The sequence below is a fragment of the Elgaria multicarinata genome, chromosome 21 (assembly GCF_023053635.1).
Source record: "Elgaria multicarinata webbii isolate HBS135686 ecotype San Diego chromosome 21, rElgMul1.1.pri, whole genome shotgun sequence".
Taxonomy (NCBI): domain Eukaryota; kingdom Metazoa; phylum Chordata; class Lepidosauria; order Squamata; family Anguidae; genus Elgaria; species Elgaria multicarinata.
The window spans coordinates 3539031-3552475 of record NC_086191.1 but is presented as its reverse complement, the minus strand read 5'-3'; the positions used below and the strand labels follow the sequence as shown (position 1 = coordinate 3552475).

Sequence of the window (13445 nt, the reverse complement as noted above, 5' to 3'; positions counted from 1 at the left end):
CCTACAGTAACATAGGCCCAGTATTGGGCAAAAAGGAGGAGGAGGAGGAGGAGGAAGAAAAGGAAGAGGAAGAAGAAGATCATCTGCCAGGGGGGCAGAATTCCCCCACTATCACATTTCAGAAGACCTCATTCTACAGCACTAACTCTGACCCTAGATTACCACATCAATGGCATATTGTGGTGGTGACACACATTCCAAAACACTTCATTTCATTGTGTAACATTTATAATATTCATAATATTTCTTTCCCAAAGCAAATTGGTCTATTTATTAATATGTTTGGAGCTGCCTCCATCCATTTCTTCTAAAAAAAAACACCAACAAAAACAAACCCTAACTTCAACAGGATAATATCTTTATTAAGACGAGCCAACAAATTACAACAGATTCAGCAGGTTTTGAAGGATTCTTCAGGGTGGATGCCACTTTGAAACAAAACTAGCAAAGACGGAGGACAGAAAAATCCCTACTGGTATCATTTTAGAGACGTAGAAAGTGCGATTTCACAATTAAAACAGAAACGTTTAATTTCACGATTCGTTCTGCTGGGGCCCAGTCGCCACGCGGTGAATTCTAGAAACCTCCAAGCCCAAGGGAAAAAAGGGATTATATTGCACCAAGTTTGTTTCGCAGCATCAGTGAGTATGTTGGCTCAGCTGCCCCTTGGCGTCAAGTTCAAGAACTCGCCGCTTTGCAGCTCATATCCTCCAACCGTGTGTCGTTCAACCATGGCCGGGACCAGATCTGGAATTCACAGATTTGTTTCTGGACGGGGAGAGAAAAGAGAAAAACAAGGATCCAGGAAGTTAGGACTCAAGGGAGAAAATCCACAAACAGACATCCATAAACTGGAAATTATGGTGTATGTTAGAGTAAAGTCATACAAACGTGTCGGGGCAAAGATGTAGAGAACTGCTTTGGGTCAACCTCCACCCTCTCGCTGGTCTCGCTCCACCCTACACCACCTCATACTGGCTTTCTGAGTTAGAATCATAGAATAGTAGAGTTGGAAGGGGCCTCTGAGGCCATCGAGTCCAACCCCCTGCTCAATGCAGGAATCCACCCTAAAGCATCCCTGACAGAGGGTTGTCCAGCTGCCTCTTGAAGGCCTGTAGTGTGGGAGAGCCCACCACCTCCCTAGGTCATGGGTTCCATTGTCGTACCGCTCTAACAGTGAGGAAGTTTTTCCTGATGTTTTGTCGTACTGCTCTAACAATCAGGACGTTTTTCCTGATGTCCAGCCGGAATCTGGCTTCCTGTCACTTGAGCCCATGATTCTGCATCCTGCACTCTGGGAGGATCGAGAAGAGATCCTGGCTCTCCTCTGTGTGACAACCTTTCAAGGACTTGAAGAGTGCTATCCCTTGATGGTTCAGAGATCCCTTGATGGTTTGAGCATCAACCCCTCTGCCACTCCCTGCCTCTAGGCCCTGTGTGGGGTTTTCCTCCCCACATGTTCTTCTTGCTTCTTCCTTGGTGGTCTCCACTCTAGCCTTTCCCAACCAGGTATCCTCCAGAGGTTTCTGGACTACCAATCCCACGATTCTTGACCATCAGCCACGCTGTTGGGGCTCATGGGTGTTAGGCACACACTGGGCCCATCCAGTCCAGTATTGTCAACACTGACTGGCAGCCATGGCTCTCCAGGGTTTCAGGCAGGAGATTTTCCAGCCCTTTCTGCAGATGCTGTCAGGGATCAAACCTGAGACCTTCTGAATGCAATGCAGGAGCTCTACCGTCCAAAACATCTGGAGGGCACCAGGTTGGGGAACGCTGCTGTACCCAATGCAAAACAAAAACAAAAAACCCACCATCGTATCTTTGCCTTTCCACCCAACTTTCTTTCAAGTCTTCACTGAAACCAAGCACTTTTTCAAGACATGGAGATTGAAAAGAAGCCAGAGCTCCGTTTATCCAGAGGCTTGGTGAGGGCAGCAGGCCCATTGTGCAGCCTAACACAGCGCACCACACTGCTCTCGGGGAAAGAGATCACTGAAACACGCAACCCTGGACATTAGCAGTAGGCTGGACGCAGTAGGCTCTTTGCAAAATCACAGTCACCTAGTTGGGAGCCTCTCACGTGTTTAGAAATGACTCAGTGCCTGGAATCTTAAACTCCAGCACGGCCTTCCGAAGAAAGCGCACATCCAATTAAAAACTGGGCTGACAGAAACTGACGTGCTGGAGCGTTAATGCAATGACACGTCCCAGGTAGAACGGCAAACGGAATGCTGATTCCCTCCCCATTTTCAAGGATCGGAAAATAACTGGAGAGGATTCAGTCCGGACAGACAGATCTCGGAGTTCCCAGAACCCCCCCAGGCAACATCTCCATGACAAGCAGAACCTGTTTTGGGGTGCGCCTGCCGGCATACCCAGCGGCTCAAGACTGCCACGTCGCACCCCAGGTATTTAAAATGCAAACGACACAAGGAAGGGAGAGAAATAAGTGGAAAACAGGGTAAGGCTAGCAATGTCTAGTAGTCATGATGTTTAGTTATTGCCTTCAGCATCAGGGACAGTACGCTTCAAAATACTAATCGCTAGGCACAGGAATGGGAGGGCGCTGCTGCGCTCACGTCCTGCTTGTGGACTTCTCATTGGGGCAACTGGTTGGCCATGGGGCAAACCGCACACTGGACTAGATCATATGCAAAAAGGAACTTAAAGTTTGGGGGTTCTTTTAGACCCATCATTGTCACTTGAGGCTCAGGTGACCTCAGTGGCACGGAGTGCCTTCTACAAATTCCGGTTGGTGGCCCAGCTACGCCCCTATCTAGACAGGGATAACCTGGCTTCAGTTGTCCATGCTCTGGTAACCTCCAAGTTAGACTACTGCAATGCGCTCTACGTAGGGCTGCCTTTGAAGACGGTTCGGAAGCTGCAGCTCGTGCAAAATGCAGCAGCCAGATTGATTTCGGGAACCAGAAGGTTTGACCATATAACACCTGCTCTGGTCCGCTTGCACTGGCTGCCTGAATGTTTCCGAGCCCAATTCAAGGTGCTGGTTTTGACCTATAAAGCCTTACACGGCTTGGGACCACAATACCTGACGGAACGCCTCTCCCGACGTGAATATACCCCATCCCTACGTTCAACATCTAAGGTCCTCCTCCGGGTGCCTACTTCGAGAGAGGCTCGGAGTGTGGCAACAAGGGACAGGGCCTTTTCGGTGGTGGCCCCCAGACTGTGGAACGATCTCCCTGACGAGGCTCGCCTGGCGCCAACGCTGCCATCTTTCCGGCGCCAGGTTAAGACTTTCCTCTTTGCCCAGGCATATGGCGGCACATCCTAATTGCCCACATGTTTAGTTTTTAAATCGGTTTTTAATGTTTTATGTGTGTATGTTCTGTGTTTTAGAGTTTTAAATTTTCTATACTTGTTTTTACCTTAATTTTAGAATTTCTGTAAACCGCCCAGAGAGCCCTGGCTATGGGAGCGGTATAGAAGTGCAATAAATAAATATATAAATAAATAATAAAGATCTTCAGACAAAGGCTATGCACCGCTTCGGTTCCGAACCGGAACCCTAAACCGAGGCGGGCTGATTCGGTGGGTGGGAATTTCCAGAAATGGCCCCTTATGGCCGTCATCGTGAACAACATTAGATCTATGACAATGCAGAGCCTCCACCTTCCTTAAAAATGTCAGCTCTCATGGAGGACGGGTAAGTCCCAGCCACTTGCGTGACCCAGTATATGCGGGCAGCAGCTTGCTGGGTTTGAGAACAAGTGGGAACAAGGGTTGAGGTCCAACGGACTCCTGATCGGCTTTGTGCCTGGGAAGCCACACCATCTGACCTGCTTCGGATGTCCGAATCTCACTTTAGATCTATATCCAAAGTGGGTTGGACAGAGTCTAAAGCACGCTTGATGGCCACCCCATCAAGGCTTAACTAGAGCCTGGTCTCAACCCCAGGATGTATTTTCAGTGCCAGAGGCCCCGTGGCTCTGAAGCACATAAAGAGGGATATTAATACATCTCACTCACATATCTGCACAACACAACTGGAGAGACAACAAATTCGGAGCATGCGCAGAGTGCCTTCAACTCACACAAGTGAACCCAATTCTTATACTTCTGAATCAAAAGGTTTTCTCTTCAACTATAAAATGGAAGGCGGGTGGGGCGGGTAAACAGAAAGCGTACTGTGACATGACCCCACAGTTCTGCTCCCTTAGGTATGTCTAGCGAGTGCCGAATGGGGGACTGAGTGGGTGTGGCTGATGGTGCTGTGAAAGGGGGGGGAGTATAAATGGGGGGGTCTAGATCTTGGGGCTGGTTGGTTAGCGGGTTAAGAGTGCCAGTGAGGATCCAGTGGTGTGGAGAGTGGAAGGAAATAAAATTTTAAGAGATTTAAGATTACTGTTTTTACTAAAACTAGAAGATTAAACAGGTTAACTTGAATTTGAAGTAACTAAGACCTATTAAACAAAAAATAAACGTTTTATTTTGTTTCGTTACCTCAAATCACGTGTCTGCTTGGCTTTATCACCTGCTCTACCGTTAGTATCGTAAACTCCATATATATATATATATATATATATATATATAACCTTCAGCTTATTACATACACAGTAAAACCTTTTCAGGTTCTAGCCTTTGCCCTCTCCTATGAGGGAAAGGTTGTGTTTTACCTAGGGTGACCCTATTAAAAGGAGGACAGGGCTCCTGTCTCTTTAACAGTTGCATTGAAAAGGGAATTTCAGCAGGTGTCATTTGTATACATGGGGAACCTGGTGGAAATTTCCTCTTCATCACACCAGTTAAAACTGCAGGAGCCCTGCCCTCTTTTAAATCTGGTCACTCTAGTATAGCTCCTGCACCTTTAACTGCTGTGATGAAGAGGGAATTTCACCAGGTTCTCCATAGATACAAATGACACCTGCTGAAATTCCCTTTTCTATGCAACTGTTGAAGATATTATTATTATTTATTTATTTATTTATATAGCACCATCAATGTACATGGTGCTGTACAGAGTAAAACAGTAAATAGCAAGGCCCTGCCGCACATTCTAATAAAGTCATAGTAAAGCAATAAGGAGGGGGAGAGAATGCAAACAGGCACTGGGTAGGGTAAACAGGCACAGGGTAGGGAAAAACTAACAGTCTAAAGTCTGAGTAACATCAAGTTTTAAAAGCTTTAGGGAAAAGAAAAGTTTTTAGCTGAGCTTTAAAAGCTGAGATTGAACTTGTAGATCTCAGATGTTCTGGGAGAGCTCTGTCCTCCTTTTCATGGGGTCACCCTAGTTCTGGTATATCTCTAGATGAGGACATCAGGTCAGCCAGGAAGAGGATGGTTGGGAATCCCAACATCACCAGTTTCAATGTTGTGGGTTGGAGCGGAATGTCAACCGGATGACACCAGTCCCAACCTGCCTCTTTAAATTCTTACGAGGATTAATCATCAAACACAGGAAGGAGCAGCTTTAACAGGTATGCCAGCTGATACTTGAGGCTACTGCAACATTCTGTTTTGACGCCCATCTGGCAGCTGAAGCAGGGACACGTTGCATCCTATATCGGGAAGGGCCCTCGCGCTAGCTTCCCAGGCAGAACTTCTCAGGTTCAACCCCCCAACATCTCTAGGTAGAGCTGGTGTAAAACTCCCCTGGGCAGTCCTTGGGATAAGACAGCTTCTTATTTAAAGTGAGTCCTATATTCAGAATGACGAGGACTAGAAACTTACTTGATTTTTAATGGAAGAACCAGAGCTCAGTGGCAGAGATTCTGTTTTGCCTGCTGAAGGTTCCAGTCTCAGTCCCCAGGTAGTGCTTGGAAGGCTCCCTGTCCAGTGGGGCAATAAATCCACTCCAGGTTTCAGCAGACCCTTAGAGAGCTCCTTAGGTTCTGACTGAAATCTGGAGTGGATTCACTGCCCCATTGACACCAGAGCTACTCGCCTCTATTAGCTTCCACTGCTCCTGTCTGAAACGCTAGAAGGTCCTGCCATGTCTAGGGTGACCATATAAGAAGGAGGACAGGGCTCCTGTATCTTTAACAGTTGCATAGAAAAGGAAATGTCAGCAGGTGTCGTTTGTATATATGGAGAACCTGGTGAAATTCTCTCTTCATCACCACAGTTAAAGGTGCAGGAGCTATGCTAGAGTGACCAGATTTAAAAGAGGGCAGGGCACCTGCAGCTTTAGCTGTTGTGATGAAGAGGAAATTTCACCAGGTTCTCCATATATACAAATGACACCTGCTGAAATGCCCTTCTCTATACAGCTGTTAAAGATACAGGAGTCCTGTCCTCCTTTTCATATGGTCACCCTAGTTCTTTCTCCGCTGTGGCACCCCGGTTGTGGAATGAGCTCCCCAGAGAGGTCCGCCTGGCGCCTACACTGTACTCCTTTCATCGCCAGCTGAAGACCTTTTTATTCTCTCAGTATTTAAACACTTAATTTTAACTTAAATTTAAATTTTACTGTTCTAACTCTGTATTTTAATCTTATATCAATTTTGCTGCGTGGTTTTATCCTGGTTGTGCTTTTTATACTGTATTTTGTAATTGTGCTTTTAACCTGTTGGTTGTTTTATTATGGTTTACATTTTTGTGAAACGCCCAGAGAGCTTTGGCTATTGGGCGGTATAAAAATGTAATAAATAAATAAAATAAAATAAAGATACAGAAGCCCTGTCCTCCTTTTCATAGGGTCGCCCTAGCCACGTCAGAGCAAACAATACTGAGCAAGATGGGAGCAATGCCTTTGAACAGTTGTCACAGAGAGGAAGGCCAGGATCTCTTCTCCATCATCCCATAATGGGCTGACGTTGCAAGGCCTGTGTTGCTAGACCTTATGAACAGGGCCAGATATATGTGGAGACATTTAGGAAGCAACCTTATACTGAATCAGGCCTTGGTCCATCTGACTGGTAGCAGCAGCAGGCATATTTCCAGCCTTACCTGGAGATGCAGCTGGTCGAACCCATGACCTTCTGCAAATCAAGGAAGTGCTCTACCCACTGAGTACGGTCCCTTCCTCAGGGAGACACAATTCATTATGGCACAACTGCCTGGCACGTTTAAACCACTCACAACTCTGTCATGGCATCACTCAACAAAGGCTCTCTAGGAAGTATAGGATCATATCATAGAATCATAGAACTGTTGAGTCAGAAGGTACCACAAGAATCATCTAGTCCAACCCTCTGCGATGTGCAGGAAAAAACCAATTCAACCATTCATGAGAGATGAAGAACCCACAACCTCTGGAGGTAGACTGTTCCACTGTTGTACAGATCTTACTATCAGGAAGTTTTTCCTTCTATTTAATTAATTAAGGCTGATCTCTTCCGGCAGGCCTATCCACTGGAATTTTAAGATGTTTTTAGAATGTTTTTAGGATGTTTTTAACAATGTATATTATGTTTAAATTCAGTTTTATGTATTTTATCATTTATTGTTGTGCCCTGCCTCGATCAGAATGGAGAGGTGGGTAAGAAATTATTATTATTATTAATTATTATTATTATTATCATCAAAATCTAGGTAGCTGTAACTTCTACCCACTATTTCAAGTCCTAATTTTTCTGGCCATGGAAAATAGTTCTTGACCATCTTCTCACAAAATTCTATTAACAAAATGAGAAGCAGTGTAGCATAGCTGCTAGAGTCTTTGACTGGGAAGGACTGGTTTCCGGACACCACTCTTCAGTGAAACTCATTGGATGACTTTGGGCCAGTCACTGACTCTCAGGCTAACCTCCCTCACAGGAGGAGAAAATGGAGAGAGGTGGATCATGTATGCCTCCTCAAGGATGCCAGGATACCTGAGAGAGCTCTGCCTTCTCCCCTACCAACCTGCTCGGTCACTGAGGTTATCCGAGGGTCTGCTTCTGGTGGTTCCACATAGACCCATCCTCTGATTGGAGTTCACCAAGGGAAGAGCTTTCAGCGTGGTGGCCCCCCTCCTGTGGAATTCCCTGCCTCTGGAGGTCAGGCAGGCACCAACTTTGTACTCTTTTCGGCACCTCCTGAAAACATCATTTTTCCAGGAAGCTTTTCCTTAATGTCCTGCCATGTCACTGTATTTTAAGTGTCTTATTTTGTTTTTATTTTCATTTTATCTTGTACACCACTCCAAAATTTTCAATGGGGAGTGGTATAGAAATATTGTAAATAAATAAGAAATAAGAAGGGCAAGGTGTAAATAAATATCTAGAGTATTGCGTCCAGTTCTGGGCTCCACACTTCAAGAAGGACGCAGACAAGCTGAGGAGGGCAACCAGGATGATCAGGGGTCTGGAAACAAAGCCCTATGAGGAGAGACTGAAAGAACTGGGCATGTTTAGCCTGGAGAAGAGAAGATTGAGGGGAGACATGATAGCACTCTTCAAATACTTGAAAGGTTGTCCCACAGAGGAGGGCCAGGATCTCTTCTCGATCCTCCCAGAGTGCAGGACACGGAATAATGGGCTCAAGTTAAAGGAAGTCAGATTCCAGCTGGACATGAGGAAAAACTTCCTGACGGTTAGAGCAGTACGACAATGGAATCGGTTACCTAGGGAGGTTGTGGGCTCTCCCAAGCTAGAGGCCTTCAAGAGGCAGCTGGACAACCATCTGTCACGGATGCTTTAGGGTGGATTTCTGCATTGAGCAGGGGGTTAGACTCGATGGCCTTGTAGGCCCCTTCCAACTCTGCTATTCTATGATCTTCACATATTCCCAAGGTCATCTGCATGGGGATATGTGGGCCTGTTTCGACAACACGCTAAACCACGGTTAGGCCACTAACCCTTCTGCAGCAAATGGTTAGTGTGTTGAAAACGTGGTTATGTAGCCAGCATGGTTAAGAATGGTTCACAGGACACGTTAAGTGATAGTTCGCATGACACGTTAAGCCATAATGTTTAGCTCAAAATGCTTAACCACCATGACTTAGCGCGTCGTCTGAACAAGGTCAGTGGGTTGGCAGAAAAAACCGCCTTTTCTTATTGCTGCTGAATAAACTCTGAGCCCTGAAGCAGCCAGCTCCTAATCTCACCCGTTGGTCTGCGACCGAGGCAACTGTGCAGTGTTCCAGGTCCACGTGGTTCAGCCCGGATCCACCTCTCTTTTCGCACAGGGTGTTCACCAGCTCCACCGTCAGGTAGTATTTTATTCCCTCCACAACCTACGGGGAGTGGAAAGGGAGAGAAAGAATACTATTGTTATTCAGCCAGCTCCGTACTGGTCATTTTGCAGACTGACACAGACCAAAAAAATTAGGTCCCTGCCCCAAAGTCTTTTACCATCCAAATTTCACCCATGAAAGAGTCAGAGAAGGAAGTAACCAATGGTTGTGTCTTCATTAATCTGTATCTTCTTGGGGTTAATGTCATAATCCAACTCCCTGTCTTACCAGCAAGGGAAAAATCAAGCGTGTGTGTGCGTGTCCTAAAGCCAAAAATGGGTGATTATTATAATCACTCTGCTAAGTCTGTTGGCATTATGTTATTGAATATAACAAGATGGAAGGCTAGAGCCTAGGGTGACCATATGAAAAGGAGGACAGGGCTCCTGTATCTTTAACAGTTGCATAGAAAAGGGAATTTCAGCAGGTGTCATTTGTATATATTGAAAACCTGGTGAAATTCCCTCTTCATCACAGCAGTTAAAGCTGCAGGAGCTATACTAGAGTGACCAGATTTAAAAGAGGGCAGGGCACCTGCAGCTTTAACTGTTGGGATGAGGAAATTTCACCAGTTTCTCCATATATATCAATGACACCTGCTGAAACTCCTTTTTCAATACAACTATTAAAGATACAGGAGCCCTGTCCTCCTTTTCATATGGTCACCCTACTAGAGCCCATGAGATGGTAATTATTATTATTATTATTATTATTATTATTATTATTATTTATATAGCACTTTCTATCAAAGTCCTGTACATGAGATAAAACAGGTCAGGAGTTTACAAAAAATGGAATAAATACAGTAATTCTCATAAAGACCTTAACTGGATTTAAAAGAATATAACAATAAAACCTTAAAAAAACCCACCACCATAGCGAGATGGAAGGATAGAACCCATGAGATGGAATTGATGAACTATTGATCCAACTATAGAGTGATAGCACTGCAAGAAACACGGCTCATTGCAACAGACCAGGTCACAATACCAAGATTTACAGTGTAGGTTAAAGCAACACAGAAACAAAATTTTAGGGGCAGAGCTATGGGGAGTAGGTAGCGATCCCTAGTTAAAGAAAAGCTGGGATGGGGCAAGGGATAAACTGATTAATGCTGCACCCTCGATTCCTAATTTTTTGGCAATAAAACTCAGTACCGATGGTTTGGTGTTAATTATGATACATATATATCTACCTCCACTACCTTCATAGTACTATTCATCAGAGAAATGGCTGCACTTGGGACAGCTATTGGAGGAGCTGAATGAGGAATTCTGAAAAGCCCTGCTTAGTCCTTTAATGTGACTTCAATGCCAGCTAGAGTTCACCACTGTCCTTAGCTGCTGAACAGTGTGCCGTACTGGAGGATACCCCCACAGAATTGAATCATGGGCAAGCGTTGTTTGTGAAAGGTGCGTCCAACTTTACAGCCTGCTGCAGATTTTAAGAGAACAAACAAAGCCCTATGAGGAGAAGCAGAAAGAACTGGGCAGGTTTAGCCTTGAGAAGATAAGATTGGGGGGGAGACATGATAGCACTCTTCAAGTCCTTGAAAGGTTGTTACACAGAGGAGAGCCAGGATCTCTTCTCCATCCTCCCAGAGTGCAGGACATGAACTAATCAAGTTACAGGAAGCCAGATTCCAGCTGGACATCAGGAAAACCTTCCTGACTGTTAGAGTAGTATGGAACCAGTTACCTAGGGAGGTTGTGGGCTCTCCCACACTAGAAGCCTTCAAGAGGCAGCTGGACAACCATCTGTCAGGGATGCTTTAGGGTGGATTCCTGCATTGAGCAGGGGGTTGGACACGATGGCCTCATAGGCCCCTTCCAACTCTACTATTCTATGATATGATTCTACAAAACCAAATGAAGTGAGGCAGGTGGCTACTAGAAGGAGGGCTTTCTCCGCTGTGGCAGCCATGTTGTGGAATGAGCTCCCCAGAGAGGTCCGCCTGGTGCCTACACTGTACTGCTTTCATCGCCAGCTGAAGACCTTTTTATTCTCTCAGTATTTTAACACTTAATTTTAACTTAAATTTAAATTTTACTGTTCTAACTCTGTATTTTAATCTTGTATCAATTTTATCCTGGCTGTGCTTTTTATACTGCATTTTGTCATTGTGCTTTTAACATGTTGGTTGTTTTATTATGGTTTTAACTTTTGTGAACCGCCCAGAGAGCTTCGGCTATTGGTTGGTATAAAAATGTAATAAATAAATAAATAGCTTAATATTTCACAAGCTGCCCCTAGGCGTGCCAGAACGGTTCGCTCTTGACTCATCCGAGTCTAAAATTAGATGAACCCTGGAAAAGCCAGCAGGATTTTAATACTGAGCGTCTGTAGACTAGACTTCCCCAACCTGGTGCCTTCCAGCTGTGACGGATTACAGTTCCAACATCCCCAAGCCAGGCTTGCTAGTGGTGGACACTGGGGCTTGTTGTCCAACATGGTGAAATTCACGAAGATGGCACATTGTTTTGAACGGTTTTAATTGTTTTACTGCTTGTTTTAACTTGGTTCATGGTATGATTTGTTTTTAGCCGGGTATATTTGCTGTTTTATATTGTATGCTTTCATCTGTACGCCACCCTGAGATAAATGTTTTAAATAGGGTGACCATATGAAAAGGAGGACATGGCTCCTGTGTCTTTAACAGTTGTATTGAAAAGGGAATTTCAGCAGGTGTCATTTGTATGCATGGAAAACCTGGTGAAATTTCCTCTTCGTTACAACAGTTAAAGTTGCAGGTGCCCTGCCTTCCTTTAAATCTGTCCACAGTATAGTTGCAGTATAGCTCCTGCAGCTTTAACTGTTGTGATGAAGAGGAAATTTCACCAAGTGCGACATGCATACAAATGACACCTGCGGAAATTCCCTTTTCTATGCAACTGTTAAAGATACAGGAGCCCTGTCCTCCTTTTCATAGGGTCACCCTTTTTTAAATAAATAAATAAATCAGCCAGCAGGCAGCTGGCTGGAGAAAGCTGGTCTAGAAAAACAGCTTTTCTTCCAGGCTTTGAAAGGGGGGGGGGGGGTGTTTCCAGAAGGCGCACCAGATTTCCTCCCAAGCCTCACCTCACCCACCCACCCCCAGATATGCCCCGTACCTGACTTCGCGCGCTCAAGATGCGCATCGCCTTGTAATAGAAGGCGCTGTTGCTGGCCTTGTTGTAGACTTGCACGGCGAAGGCAGCGGCCTGCTGCACGCCCGGGTCGGTGACGGGCCGGTCCATTGGGGCCCCGGGCATCGGCACGCTCACCGCAGTGAGCGCAGGTAAGAGCATCAGCGCCAGGCCGAAGCCGAGGATGCTCGCGGAGGCGACAGGTGAGCGAAGCAGCTGCTGCGCCATGGCTGGAGAAGACGCAGAACTGAGCGCTCGGGCTGCTCTAATAGGGCCGCCGCGGCCACGCCCACGCGGCAGAGCCAGCCAATGGAGGGAGCGGCAGCCGACGCCTGAATGGGCAGGTGAGGAGCGGCGCCACGCCCACAAGGACTTACTGGCTTATGCTTCCTTTTGGCCCATGAGTCACAGGTGGGCGGAAGGGACATCTCAGCACGAGTTGCAGGAGACCAGCAGGGGTGCCCAAATCCCCGTTCTTTTAGGGTGACCATTTGAAAAGGAGGACAAGGCTCCTGTATCTTTAACAGTTGTATTGAAAAGGAAATTTCAGCAGGTGTCATTTGTATATAAGGGGAAGCTGGTGAAATTTCCTCTTCATCACAACAGTTAAAGCTGCAGGTGCCCTGCCCTCTTTTAAATCTGGTCACTCTAGTATAGCTCCTGCAGCTTTAACTGTTGTGATGAAGAGGGAATTCCACCAGGTTCTCCATACAAATGACCCCTGCTGAAATTCCCTTTTCTATGCAACTGTTAAAGATACAGGAGCCCTGTCCTCCTTTTCATATGGTCACCCTACGTTCTTTTCATGACTGCAGTAACAAAACAGTTCCCATCCACCCCCTTTGAAAAAAAAAACAACCCACCGCACACAGATTAAGCTTCTGAAATGAAGGCAAGCAATAAGGGAGGTGAGCTCCATTCTGTTCTGGGACACAAAGCGCATTTCTAGGGTTTATAGTTCTAAATTGTTCTTGTAATAATGATATAGGGTGACCCTATGAAAAGCAGGACAGGGCTCCTGTATCTTTAACAGTTGCATAGAAAAAGGAATTTCAGCAGGTATCATTTGTATATATGAAGAACATGGTGAAATTCCTTCTTCATCACAACAGTTAAAGCTGTAGGAGCTATACTAGAGTGACCAGATTTAAAAGAGGGCAGGGCACCTGCAGCTTTTACTGTTGTGACGAAGAGGAAAG

The 13445-nt window shown here is 45.7% G+C and overlaps 1 protein-coding gene across 1 annotated transcript; it reads right to left on the bottom strand.

The window, feature by feature from the left end:
• Positions 1–343: 343 nt before the first annotated feature.
• On the bottom strand, positions 344–12486 carry LOC134411943 (cystatin-POGU1-like). The gene is made up of 3 exons (XM_063145666.1): positions 12232–12486; positions 8993–9121; positions 344–768 (listed from the first exon to the last, which is right to left on the bottom strand). Exons 1-3 carry the CDS (start codon positions 12472–12474, stop codon positions 679–681), a joined length of 462 nt encoding a protein of 153 aa, XP_063001736.1. The 5' UTR covers positions 12475–12486; the 3' UTR covers positions 344–678.
• Positions 12487–13445: the final 959 nt, after the last annotated feature.